Source organism: Syngnathus leptorhynchus, chromosome 2 (genome assembly GCF_054491065.1).
Source record: "Syngnathus leptorhynchus isolate UIUO chromosome 2, UIUO_Slep, whole genome shotgun sequence".
NCBI lineage: Eukaryota > Metazoa > Chordata > Actinopteri > Syngnathiformes > Syngnathidae > Syngnathus > Syngnathus leptorhynchus.
Window position 1 is genome coordinate 1,242,293 of NC_141196.1, and position 14,410 is coordinate 1,256,702.

Consider the following 14,410-nt stretch of genomic DNA (forward strand, 5'->3'; position numbering starts at 1 on the left):
CTTGAGTAGAAAATTGGAATGTCTTAAGCACAAGTTTGCTGCGTCCCTGGAAAAATAAAATCCCCAATCCAGAAATCCTAATCTATTTAATTAGTGCAACAAAGTATTTGTATTTTGTGTGTGTGTGTGTGTGTGTGTGTGTGTGTGTGTGTGTGTGTGTGTGTGTGTGTGTGTGTGTGTGTGTGTGTGTGTGTGTGTGTGTGTGTGTTTTGCCACCTGATGCTTGTAAAATGCAATAAAATGGTGTCATCCATGTTGGAGTGATGCGGCTCAAGTTAGTAGCTGGGGTGGTTAGTAGAAATGACACACAGTCAAACATATCAGTCAACCCTTCATTTTCTTACGGCCATTTGAGAGCTGATGGTTTCTTGCGTGCGAATTAGTGACTTCCAAAAATAATGAGCCATTCAGTCCGTGCTTCATGCGCACTCACGCGTGGCATTGCATTCCAAATATGCAACCACAAAAAGCAGAAGTTGCGCTTGTGTGCAACTCAAACGAGAACAAGTTGAATTTCTGACACTTGTGTGTGACAGCAGAAGGAAATGTCGTTTACTTTTAAAGCCGCGCCGTCAAAGTACGGCGCCTCGAGGCCAGGACGGCTCGGCAAACGTGTCTCATCACGCCGGGAGTCGGCCGTCTCTTTACGCCTGACCGAAATCTTGTCTCGATTTGCCTTCAGTATTGCGGAGTCCCGCCAGATGACGCACTAGAAGGTCATGTCGGAAGCTGCGGAGCCGAGCCAGGAGCTGCAGCGCTGGCTCCTCAGCCTCCACCTCTCCCAGTACGCTTCGTGCTTCCAGCAGGGCGGCTACCGGACTCTGCGGGACCTCGCCCGGCTGACGGACGAGCATCTCCGAGAGCTCCGGGTGCTCCCGACCGGACACCGCAAACGCATCCTTCGCAGTTTAGAGGCGCTGGGTGTCCAGACCCAAAGTCGCGGAGAGGAAGTCCAGAAACCGAGGCCGTACCCGAGAAATGTCTTCTTGGTGGATAAAAAAAGAGCCGGGTCCTGTCAGCGCCCTTGTCCAAAAGAACGGCAGCAGTTACCGTTGGACGGGAGTCAGACCTTGCCCGCTGGAGCTGGACTCGGGGCGCAGACGGAAGACTCCGGTCCGCCGCAACCGGCCCGTCGAAACGTCCCGGCGTCCACCTCGGAAGATCTCCCTGCTTCCTTGTCCAGCAGCAGCGCAGAATCACTCCCAACATCGGAGACTTCCCCGGAGGACGCCCCCTTTGTACCTTCCCCTTCCGATGTCCCGACCCAGAGCGAGGATGGAGGCTCTTCTCTCTGCAGCATGGTAGACAACGCCCTCTACGACGCCCAGCCCGCTTCCGTCGCCGCCCCCAAAGGTCCGCGACCGACCCGCTCTTATCGGCTGAGGCACAGGCCGGTGCCCGAAATCCCCCGACAGGATGGGTACGTAGTCTGGGATGCTTTGCAGCGCTAGCGCTCACGTTGCTTTTGCCTATAACTCATGCTCGGCGACCAAACAAAAACAATCAATCGCCGATAAGAGCCGGCCGCATCTTGCAAAACTCTTGCAACAGTCCAAGTAACGCAACAATAGCCTGTAGCAAAGCGTTCCCCGTTTCCCGTCATTTTTCAAAATTTGATCCGATAACTGCCCGCGGTTGTTTTGTGTCAAGATTGGAAAATGTTCCATTGGAGAAAAACATACCCCCAAAAATCAATCAACAAGTCATCCACTAATCAACTATCTTGACTCTGACGCCCCCAAAATCTGAAGCAAGATATTAAAGTTACTATTAAAGTCTTTGACAATCGTTTTTCTTTAAAAAAAAAAAAAAAAGTTTTAGGTTAGCCTTAGCCTAGTTTACATAGCCTACAATATATCTACTAAGTACTAAATATTTGGTACACTCGTTTGAAATACTCCATCAAAATCTGAAGCAAGATACTAAAGTCACTTTTCACATACTGTCTTGACAATTAAAATTTTTTTTTTTTTAAAGATTTCCAACATTTACTCCGATTTGGGTTAGCCTAAACCTAGCTTATTTTGCTAATTAGCCTACACGCATATCTACTAAGTACTAAAAATCTGGTACACTCACTGTTTGAAATACTCCGCCAAAATCTGAAGCAAGATACTAAAGTCACTTTTCACATACTATCGTTTTTTTTTTTTTTAAAGATTTCCAGCGACATTTACTTCGATTTGGGTTAGCCTAAGCCTAGCTTACTTTGCCTACACGCATATCTACTAAGTACTAAAAAATCTGGTACATTCACCGTTTGAAATACTTGTCCTGTACTTGTACATTTCCGAAGATGAAAATCCTTTTGCTCCAGCAAAGGGCCTCAGGTCACATCCTCTAAGGTGACCAAGTGCTCACAAAGTCATTTTTCTGCTCGGATACTTCTATTTCTGCTCCTTTTCTCCAAGTACCGGTGTGTGTTGAATGGCGAGTGTTGCACTTTTTTGCAAGTTGTTTTCATTGTGCTTTCTCAGGCGCGTGCAAACAAGCGGGCCCCGACACCCGGCAACCGTCTGCGGGCGTCCCTCCGGTGCAAACGGCGCTCAGAAAGGTACGCACCGCATTGGTTCGCCACGTGCCATGAATATTTCATTTGGCGGGGCTCTTGTTTGCCCGGATGAAAGTTTGGCGGCTGCGTCGCGGGAAGCGGCGGCGCGCATCTCGGGGAATATGGGCTCTCATATCTAGTCAGACCTGAGTCTGTATTCTTGTCTGGTAGCTTTGAACAACTTTTTTTTTGGGGGGGGGACTGGATTTTTTCTTTTCTTTTTTGTTGTTGTTGTCCTCTTTCGAGATGACGAGTTGACAAAGTTGGATTCACTCCAACGGTTTTTAACGATTGGACCGCAGGTGAATTGTTGCCCGGAAGCAAACAATTCCAAGGAGCCTGTTTTGGTCTCACACTCAAATATCTCTTGTACATTTTTTGCTGAGCTCTTAATTGTGCTGAATCTGGTTTTTTTTTTATTTTTTTTTTATGTCATTTACAATTTAGTTTCGGGTTTAATTCCTTTTTAGAGCAGCTTGGTTAGTTTTTTGTTTTTTTTTGCTTCATGTCATTTTAATTTTACTTTTAGTTTACGATTCTCCAACAATTATTTGACCTTGCTTCTATATGAACACACAGACACAAGTTCAAATTCCGTTTCAAGTGCGTCACCACGACTCAATCGAAAGCTATGGTGGCTACAACTATCGTTACATTTTCTAAACTCATTCAGTGCCATTGACGGTTATAGACGTCTAAGATATGAACTGAATTTGCTCGAATGAGTTCAATGTAAGATGTTGTTTCGGTGAGTCTTTGTTCTTCCAGAAGTTTCCTCTCTCGGTCCGAACGGAACGCGAAAGTCACAGGAGAGACGTGAGGAAGGTTTGTTAGGAAGGAAGAAGAGCTGGATGCAAAACAGGCTAAGACGACGGCGAAGAGGGAGCGCCGGGAAACGCAAAGTCGCCTCGCCAACTTGGATCTTTCCCCATCACGGATTGCGCATGTGCGCAAGGCAGCGGCATTCCCACGAGCCGCTGCTCCAAATAGAATTTACCCGATGGATAAAAGTTCATTTTATGCAGCGCAGTACTGATTTGTTGTTTTCACCCGCTAGTTGATCATTTTTCTTCATTAATTGCCTACAAATGTCACAAGGTGGTAGAAAAAAGCTCTTAAAAACAAGGACTGATTGATTTGTTATCTGGAACAATACAGACAATAAGAAGCCAAGCAAGCTTGTTAGACTCAACAAAAACGCCTTCCTAAACTCATTCAGTGCCATTGACGGTTATAGACGTCAAAGATATGAACTGTGAACGAGTTCAAAGATCGGGAAGGAAAATCAGTGGCGCCACTTAAGTGCCACCCTTGCGCAATCTGGTCGGGGGTTTTGTCACTCACAGAGGTCAAGTGATGGATGCGAAGCGGACACTAGGAGGGACCCCCTCGGTGAAGCCGATTAAACCCACGACGTGACCGGGTGATGTCTTTACGAAGCGCCGTCCTCCTCAAGGACGTGACGGCGTCGCCGTGTCCTGACCGTCCGTCCGTCCGTCGCTTTTGTCTGCAGGCCGGTTTATGCGTCAGAAGGTGTTTTGATCTTTTCCGACGTCTTTTTAGTGGAGCCCGCGGCGGCATCTTCTGTCCTGCGCCGTCCTCGGGAGAAGCTGGCGTCATCTTTCACAATGACGGGCTGCGGCCCACGCACGGTGGCCCCCGGGTCTCCAGACTAATAATGTCTGGCCGCACTTTCTTCTCCTTCTTCTTCTTCTTTGCCTTCCCCCCACCAAACATAGACTACAGTCTCAGCAGAAGCAAACAGAGAATGGATCAAGGCTTGCCAAACGTATTTGGAAAAAGTAGTCGTGGAAGGATGGGGATTCAACTCCTCTTAATAGAACAAAAGTAGAATTTTATTAAGAGCAAAAATCAGGTTACATGCGTTGTTGTGAATTCCCGTGACAAGAAATTGCCTATAATGAACTTTTTGGCTTGCTGTGCACTCGAATAATGCAAGAGGCTGACCCGACAGAGATGTCATAGAAAACCACAATGGCTTTTTTTTTAATAAGTTCAGGAGTAAACAGAAATGTGAATGTTTTCAAGGGATTGCGTGTAACATCTGTTCTGTTAGAGTAAATATAATAAAGTTCAATGTAAGAGTCTCTTGCTTCACAAAAGATGCTCAAATAAAAAGTATGTTGCGCTAAAACGGCTCTGCCAGGTAGAGTTTATCGAAAACGTTACTCAAACCGATGTAGCTGAGTTAGCGTAGCGTTTTTTTGTTGACGGCTAGCATTAGCTTAATACTTGTTAGCGTAATGTTTTGGTAGCTTTGAGAACTGCCCCAAAAATGCAACATCGCTATTGATTTAATAAAAATAAAAAAAAGATATTAATCAAAAAACAGAAAAACAAGAAAAATTCTTTTTAATTGTGGTGGGGTTTTTTTAGGTTTGCAAACGATTCTTATAGCTGACCTCATTAAACAATTGATTGGAGTAAAAAGTACAAAAGTCAAAAAATAATTACTCAGTCTGAAAATTGTCCTCCCCGCCACTGTTCATCAAAATGCTTCAAATCCACGAGGATTGATCTCGTCTTGCTTTCAGCAGCATTTTTTTTGTGTGTCGTCTGCCTGTCTCCTTTCTAGCTCCACTTCACAGAACCTTGACGCCCATCGCTCCCTACGGAGAGACCTTCCTGTACAACAGCGCTCAAAGCATTCCGGTAAGACGCCGTCCACTCCCACTTGGTGCGTACCAAAGAGGTACAGATGTATTTTTGATTTTTCCGGAAGAACATCACAGGCCAAAGCGTTAATGTTGTCACATAACAGAGTGGCGCTTGCTTCTCTGTTGCCCCGGAGGTTAATAGAAATGTCAGCCGGCCGCTAAAGTTAGCACGGCTTAATGCAACAACGCCATCACCGGTTCTTTCTTTCTTTCATTCTTTTCATTTGATGCTCATCTGCTCTGTGCCCCCTTCCAGAAGCAAGGTGGCAAAGAAGCGGCGCCCAAGGAAACGGTCAGAGAGAAGAAGCTAAGGTAGCCACCGCTTTTCTAATATTGCAAATTGAAGGAAGGCTTCAGAAAAAACCCCCACTTCTGACCATGTTTGTGTTTTGAGGGTAAACATGTTTCCAAGCAAGATAGATTTGTTTCATGGAGTCCATTTCTCAATTTATCAAAATAGCAATTTTTTTTCCAGAGAGGTTTGTGAATAAACAATGTCATTGGAGGAGCAACTGTCTAACTTTGAAGCATTAAACAATATAAATGTGACAATAGAATGAATAAACTGTTGTTTTTCATTGATAGAATCAACAAAATGTGTTTGTCAATTTTATTTTCCTGTCCAGAAGCATAGCTAAATTGATTTCAGGGGATGTAATCCAATTCATAAAAAAATGATATAATAATAAAAAATATATAATATATTTAATATAATAATAATATACAATCATAAAAATGTTAAAATGTCATAAAAAAATTTTCTCCATGATTTACTCTATTACATATATAAAATAAAATTTGAAGAACTTGTTCCACTTGCACATCTTTTTCATTTGGCTCATTTCATGCAACCCGCAGATCCGAAGACAAGGAAGGCCCTCCCGTTGCGAGCGTCCCGGACCCTTACAAAGATGACTACGCCACGGTGGAAGAGTGCGCCGGCTTTTTGCCAAGTTTGGCGCAAAGTCCGGCAGAGTACGGCTCCATCGGCCCAGCGGCCTTTGATCGGGATTCTGCTTCGGCCGTGACGGCGGACTGCGAGCTCTACTCCCAAGCCGACCGTCTGCCCGATATTTCCCCCTACGCTTGCTTTTACGGCGCCACGGAACCTCAAGTGCTGAAAATGGGCTGGCTGGACAAACTTTCACCTCAAGGGTAGGTAGACCAAACAGCTGATGAATGCACTCAGCCCTACAAAGGTATAAATGCTACCAGAAGATAAATGTATCAATATGACTGTGGTTCCAAATCATGTTTTTTAAAGCTAAATAAAGTTCCGCTGTAATAATCATCCTTTGCTGATGTATTTGACAGACTTCTGATTATGGGCTGTTGTTTTTAGGATGCTGAAGGCAAACTAATAGAATTATTTCGTTATTATTTGTATTTATTTAGTTTTGTTTATTTTTATTTATTTCTATTTCTATCGACCGTGATTTCCGGACTATAAGGCGCACCTAAAACCCCCAAATTTTCTCAAAAGCCGACCGTGCGCCTTATAGTCCGGTGCGCCTTATATATGGACCTAATTCCTCAATTTAAACTGCCTGAAGCATTGTGTCATGAAATCAATCATAAGTGGCCAGCTGAAGACTACGAATCATGAATCAAAAAGACAATCGATCATTATTTTGTGATTATTAAGTAATTTGTTGCGTCTGAAGTTCAAATAAAAAAGATAAAATGGAGAATGATTTGATTTGGATTAAAAATCTGACATGATGCATTAATGGTGCGCCTTATAGTCCGGTGCGCCTTATATAAGGACAAAGTTTTAAAATGGGCCATTCATTGAAGGTGCGCCTTATAGTCCGGTGCGCCTTATAGTCCGGAAAATACGGTATTTATTTGTTTGTTTTTAATTCATAATTTATGATCATTTATTTTATTATTACAGCTAGCTTGAGCTTCCCTCAAGCCTGACGTCCGTCTCCCTTTTTTTGCAGCAAGTGCGTCTTTCAGCGGCGGTGGGTGCGTTTCGACGGCGAGACCCTGGCCTACTACAACAGCGACAAGGTAACTTTGAACAGCCACCGGACGCTAGAGCTCAAAAGAAATCGATATCCCCGGTCCCGTCGGCCGCCTCATCATCGTTAGCGAACGCAGGGAGGAGAGCAAGGACAGAGTGACTTTAAGCCAAGCGTGGTAGAGCGGCGCTTCCCACGCCCGGCCGGCCATACAGTAAAATACAGCCACGTTGCCACATGACCAATTATCGGATAGCGAAAAAGGGGGCGCCGAGTGTTCGTCTACCGCGGCTCGACCAGCTGAAGAGAGATGCCGTCCCTTGAAATGTCTTTTGGCAAATGTCCCCATTCAGGTTGCGCTGACTTTTTGCCACAGCACATCGCAATCAATGACGTGCGACCTGTCTGATGGCGCATCGTTAATCACTTGCTAATTACGGCTCTCTGTGCCCGCTCACGCGCCGTCAGCCCCCCCCCACCCCCCACCCCGGCATCTTTCAATGGGGACGGTCGCTTTATTTATCAGGACAGGCAGAACGAGAATCCTCAGGAAGGGTCGCGCCGAACGAGTCAGCACTTTACTGACCATTATGCGGCGTTTCGCTTATTGTAGGCAAGAGTTGACAAGTTGCCACTTTTGTGCCCCACTTTTGATTCTTATACTTTTTTTCGATTGGATGCATTTACGCTTGATTGGACAAGCTCATATAAAAACATGTGATGTCATTTATGGCACTTTTTTTGCAGTCTGCATGTTGCAAGTGGCATTATTGCGCTAAACAATATTTTTATGAAATATTGCCCTCGTCGTAACGACTCTTTACGACTTGAGCAGTTTTTGCCTTCTAATATCACGGGTTAGTAGGTCATTGTGCTGTTCAGTAATGAGACTCTTTTACTTCAACGGACATTTTGCTTCTCCTTATGTGTGCGCCTTGGGCATGAAGGGGTCAGAATGGCAAAGCATCAAGAATATTCGCCTGTGGGGATTATATATTGGGCACTGAGCAGTTTGTGTCAGAAAATCAGCCACGTTGTTCTCGATGCTATTTCCGTGAGCCTGTTAGCTCTTTTGCGTTATGAGTTAGCATTAAGCTAGCAGGCCTTCATACGACATGGTTAAGTGGTTCATTTTTGTTTTACAGCGACTAAAACAACTGTAAAGACTGTGATAGCCATGCTAGTATTGTTAGCTTGTTAGCTCTGTGGCGCTTTGCGTTACGTCTTGCCGTTAAGCTAGCGGGCTTTCCTTAAGACAAAGTTAAGCGGTTTCAAGGTTTGCTTAAATGCACAACGTGTCCTTGTCTTTGTTCCAATGTTGAGTTTCACACAAAATAGCGATAAATAACTTGGCTTCGGATATCGATTGGGAACTTTGGTTGTAGTTAACAAAGAAGGACCTGAGCACCAGTGCCTGAGATTGTTCTCAATCATCCAGGTCAATTTTTTTTGGCCTTGGCAAAACTATCATGAACGTTTTTGCGCTTTCAAGTCTCTCAGCCGCGTTTAGTAAAGGCTAACCTGCCCGTCGGTAACAAAGCGAGGCGTCATGCCGCGCTGGTCGCTACACCAAACATTGCCATGCTTGTCCTCGCTCAGAAACTTTTAACACCCGCAAACTCTCTTTTGTAGTGTGAAATCCGACGGGATCTGTCGGCCCCAGACAGAACTAATCGCACTTAATCACAGTCGCAGCTTGAAAGGTCTCCGGTGATGTCATCATCGGGGGCCAGCCGAGGTGGCGTGGGAGAGGAGCGAGATCATCGGTCTCACTTGTTCCCGCGGGCTCGCCGCCTCGCATCCGATCCATCTCATCAATCAGCCCCTTTTCGCCCGGTTTCGTCAAGATGAGGGGATTGGCTCGGGAGAACGCTTTGGGTCTTTAGATTTAGTCCTATGGGTGCTGATATGCCATGTCGTGCGTCTAAGTGTGTGTGTGTGTGTCCAAAGCCCGGCTTGAAGGGATGAAACGAGGAGGATGGGCAGAGTTTGAGGACTGAGGATCAGTCTTTGCAGTGTGTCAGCCTGATGCGGCAAATCCCTCCATTGACAGTTACTGCAACGCCGGCCGGCGGCTTATCTCGCGTGCCAATTTTTATTTGTATTTTTTTTTTTATTTTCTCCTTGCCACACCTGCACCCGACAAAATATGTCAATCATCATCGCCGGCGGGCGACCTTTTGCAAAAATGCATCAATCAGCCGTGTGCGGTTCGGAGTACAACCGCGGTAACTTTGCAAGCAGCCTGCTGTGACCCTGAAGAATTGTTCTCAAAATCTATGAATGTTAAAAAAAAAAAGAAACAAATTAACTATATCTTTTTTTTGATTCAATTTATTTTGTGTCGATGAACCATAACAACCTTGCGCCACACAAGTAGTGTGCCGTGAATACTGTTTTCAAAGAATACCGACTTGGAGGCGGCTAACTAAAAACAAATTTGAATGGGCAAAATTTTTGTAAGTGTGTCAAGTGAAAGGAGAGGAAAAAAAAACGTTTTTTTTTATGTAATGGAATAACACAGCAGGTTCGACGAAATGGGCGGCAAGCAGCTTTGTCCCCCCCCAAAAAAATGGATGCGATTTTCAAATCTTGATTTAATGGCTCACTTAGGGATTGAGTGAGCTTTTCTGTACCACCAGCTGGTGTCCTCATGTCTCCATCTCAAATATGCTGAAAGTTTTTTTTTTCTTTTTCTTTCTGCACCGCAAGCCCTCCTCCCTGCTTTTCTCTCTCTCTCTACATGGTGCCTCCATTGTTGTGTGCTTTAGCTCCAGCGCTCAGCCTTAATTGTTCCGTGAAGTTTACTGCCTTGTTTTTACTTTCTGTGTGTGGAGAGGGGGGAAAAAAAAAAAAAAAAAACGAGAGAAATGTGCAGGAAAAATTGGTCCCGCCCATCCTCTGCGGTGGAGAGGGAGGAGGTCAGTGTGAGGGGAAATAAGAATTGGGGGTGGGAGGGGGTGAGTCAGGTGAGTGTGTTATCTCAGAAAAAGATAGTTAGGCCTCATTGCCTTCTTTGTCCTCTTGAGGCTCGTCTGCGCACGTGTGTGTCTTTCCCCTGACCTCGTCTTTTCATCAGACCCTTCCCCGAGAGTATTTATAGATGCGCAAGTCGCAATTAAACAACTCTCTCCTGCCTGACCCCCAAACTGGAATTAAGACAATTAATTACCGTTAAATCATACTGGTGGCGCAATTATCAGACACGAAGCTCCATTATCCACGCACGCCGGTTTTCTCCTTTGGTCACCATTGGTTTATAGAAAATAATTTTGCGACGTGAGGTTATCAACGGTTGTACGTTGCGTTGACTTGAATTGCTTAAATGAAGCGCAAACAAGCCAGTGCAAATGAAAATGAAACGATTCAAAACCAGTGATAACCCAGTTCATATCGATGACGTGTATAGTTGATGTGAAATTTCTCATCGATCCAGCGCTCTCAAATGTTTGATGCTAGTCTGCATTGTGATCAATGTTATTTTAGTTTTGTGAAAAAAATCTGATGCAGCCATTTTGCAACTTGCTAGCGACTGAAAATGACATCACGGTTTCTCGGGGGCTCGGGTCGTCACCATACACGGTTCAGCTCGCCAATATCACATGACCAAGCAACAAAAACGGTGTTAGTCCAAAGTATTTCAAATAAACACGATTCATGCGCTTTATCCTCTTTACATGACACGTTTGTGTATTTGTGCTAGCGCTAAGCAATACATTTGAAATGAGAGATTTGTCATACAGGAAGTTGTTTTGGCCTACTTAGAGCTCATTACATGAAGCCCTACATCTTCTTTAGTTAGATTAATGATCTGTCGAGACATTCCAGGGAACTCCGGATGAACTTACGGTGCCACAAAATGTTGCATTAGAAATAAGTCAAACACGCACGGCTACGACGACCCAACAGAAGAACACAAGTAAGATTGTGGCCAAAACGTGTCATTAGCTAGAGCCAAAGTCGTTAGAGGGCTCTTATTATTTCTAATTGCACCTTGGCAAGGCCTCCAGGGAAAGTATCTTTTCCCAATTTGTTGAGCAGTCCACCAAATTCAGACGCTCGCTCGAAAACAAATAGGGCTAATGTTAGCATGCTAGCGCTAATGTTAGCATGCCAATTTGTGTGGGCTTCAGATGCTGCTGACCAGCACTTGCTACTTAATGTGAAGCATGGAAATACAATACTGAAACATTTATGTGAATTGATTATGGAATTTGCCAAATGAACCTACCACCGTTGTTTGTTGTATTTGAACACATTTTCCAATTTGTTGAGCAGTCCACCAAATTGAGACGCTCGCTCGAAAACAGATGAACGCTAGCGCTGATGTTAGCATGCTGCCTTTAGTACCAGCCCCCTGCAGCCAGCTTTGATGAGGTCTCTGGCCCCCTCGGCCGTTTTTTTGCGCCGTCTCTCCTCGGATCTCCCATTTTCTTTCCCTCGTTCCTCCTTGGCCTCTCACACGAAGCTCATTTCTCTCGTCGTCCCCTTCTCGACTGTGCCGGATGATATTTTTGGCTGCTTGATTTCTTTTTTTTTCTCCTTCTGTGGATGGCAAGGTCAGCAGCTTAATTAAGGAACGGCAAGTGGGAGTCACAAGTTCACCGCCTCCCTTTCCATATTTGCTCCCGTGTAGGACAGTGTGCAGCAAACAAAATGAAGCCTTTTTTTTTTTTTACTTGGCAAAGATAATGACACGATGAGCATGAATAATGCAATTTCGTTCTTATTTTTCTTCTCACGAGCCAGTGATTTTCACAGCGTTAGAGTAACATAATGCACGTCCCTCTTAGGAGAACATTTTTTTTTTTTTTTTATTCTCCCCCCCCAAAGCTCTAAAGGCATTTCTTTGTCACATCAGGCCTTGAATGCTGATGGGGAACGATGCCCTGCGATGGCGTTTTCTCATTCACGCCGCCAAAAAAACGTGTCGCATCCTGGCTTGTTTGGAGGAAGGAAAACACAGAAAAGTACGCCAAATGGCACTTTAGCCAATGCCGCGTCTGCAAGTTTCTGTCCAATTTTGCAAAGCAGACTGAAAAGAAAGTGGATTGCAGTCAGACGCTTATTTGTGGCAAGTTGCCATCTTGGTAAAGTCAAATCACTGCTTGTGATTTAGGGCTATACAAATAAACTTGACTTGACTTGAAATCAAATAAAAATGGGCATCTTGTGTCTCAAGGACCCATGTACGCAATTGTACAGGAAGTTGGGCATTTTGAATTGAAGCAGCCATTTTGGATGAATTTCAGGGCTTGATTTTGCCAAACTCCTTTTTGGGAATTCGTCCCAGTGAGTCGCAGTTGGACGAAGGTACAATGTACACTTTTTGAAATATGGGCTATATTAGTTACATTTATTTATTTATTACTTATTTATTTATTAAATTTTTGCCTGGGCCGCTAGGATTTTCTTTCTCGTTTTTCGATTGCAAAACCAAATAATAATTTTTTTTATAAATCAGCAGCGCTAATAAAGTCATCTTTCTCAGGCAGCAGGTTTTAATTCAAGCGCTTCTCATTCAGGAGCTTGTGCGCCTTTTATCAACGTTATTGCTCCAGAGGCAAACAGGGAAGGCATTTCTGTAAATAAATATGATGGCGTATTGATGGCTTATGCCTCGAGTTTGATGAGCATATCCGTCAGCCGCGCTTCAAAATTGAATCCGATCCAAAAGCAGCAGCGATGCGACAATTACACACACACCCGACCCAACAACCTCATTCCGACTTGATAGAGAAAAGAACAACAGCTCGATAATGCCATTCCAATTTGCCGGTATTTGCCAAGTTATTTAGTGTGTGCTGTCTGCTTGCGTGTGCAGGAAATGTACTCCAAAGGGATGATTCAGGCCTCCGCCGTCCGCCAGGTGCAACCTTTCGGTGACAACAAGTTTGAGGTCATCACCTCGCTTCGCACATTTGTCTTCCGAGCCGAGAAAGAAGGTACGGACTCCCGCTTTCTCCCGCTTTCTCCTTATCTCGCCTGCTGAAGCGACACCTCGGTTATCGTGGCTGCCGTTGAATTTGTCGTTCACGTGGTGTTAACGCCAAGGACGAATATTACACAAAAAAACAACAACTCGTGGGTCAGATTGCTCCAAAAAGTTGAAAATAATAGTTTCATAAAATAACTCAAAATAATGATAAAATAATAAGACATATAATCATCATCAAAAAATAATGATGAAATCAAGAAAATAACTATGAAATAATATAGATACATCATATATATCGATAATAATATAGAATAAGATCCAAAATAATAAGTGGTAAAAATAATAAAAGGCAAAATAATTAGCAGGCGGCAGTGTTGTCCAATGTCAGCTCACAAACTGAAAAGTTGCCATTTCAATGAACTATTGAGCAAGCATGCACAAATCGACCCTCAAATTGACAAAATTAAACAAAGGACCTTTGTAGTTTTTGTGATCAGATGGTGGACTTTCAGTCCCCCCCACCCCCCTCACAATTTGTTCTTAACTGTTTTTCAATTCTTATTTTGTTCATTTTGGTCAACTCTAACGACCTTGTGAGGTGGGGGCTCCCCTTCGCCGTGATGGGCGGGCGGGCGGGCGGGCGGGCGGCCTCGCACCAAGGTGGCCCCTCTTTTTGGAGCGAGCGCTTGCATCGAGAAGCCAGATAGCCGGCCTCATCCCCTCATGCATCTTTAAACGAGCCGGCTCGCCTTGGAGCCAAGACTCATCAATCTTTGGGGAGCGCACCAGAACCGGGAAGACCTGAGGAGGCTGATGGCAAACCAGGGAAGTTAGTGGAGCGGAGTAAAGGAGCTGCTGAACATAAAGAGTCGAGCGGCCGGAGGAAGTGAAGGAATAATCGAGGGGAAGGTGGCGGGGGTTCATGTGTGAGGCAGGTAGTGAAGAGGTAAAGGTGGCGACCGAAGGGAGGCAAAAGCAGCAAGGAGTGAATCATTGACTGTCACGGACCGATGGATGGATGGATGGATGGATGGATGGATGGATGGATGGATGGATGGATGGATGGATGGATGGATGGATGGATGGATGGATGGAAAGATGGATGGAAAGATGGATGGAAAGATGGATGGAAAGATGGATGGAAAGATGGATGAAAGATGGATGGAAAGATGGATGGAAAGATAGATGGATGATAGCTAGCTAGCTATACATAGCAATAGATAGGTAGCTAGCTATAGATAGCTAGCTATGGATAAATAGATAGATGGATGGATCT

The 14,410-nt window shown here is 44.6% G+C and overlaps 1 protein-coding gene across 1 annotated transcript in view; it reads left to right on the forward strand.

The window, feature by feature from the left end:
* arap2 (ArfGAP with RhoGAP domain, ankyrin repeat and PH domain 2) overlaps positions 1 to 14,410 on the forward strand; it is a 50,717-nt gene that overhangs the window by 398 nt on the left and 35,909 nt on the right. Inside the window, exons 2-8 of the mRNA XM_085906485.1 lie at positions 683 to 1,420; positions 2,478 to 2,554; positions 5,148 to 5,224; positions 5,486 to 5,541; positions 6,088 to 6,384; positions 7,176 to 7,245; positions 13,021 to 13,141. Coding sequence (XP_085762611.1) covers positions 720 to 1,420; positions 2,478 to 2,554; positions 5,148 to 5,224; positions 5,486 to 5,541; positions 6,088 to 6,384; positions 7,176 to 7,245; positions 13,021 to 13,141 — 1,399 coding nt within the window. The 5' untranslated portion in view covers positions 683 to 719. The remainder of the gene's footprint in view (positions 1 to 682; positions 1,421 to 2,477; positions 2,555 to 5,147; positions 5,225 to 5,485; positions 5,542 to 6,087; positions 6,385 to 7,175; positions 7,246 to 13,020; positions 13,142 to 14,410) is intronic.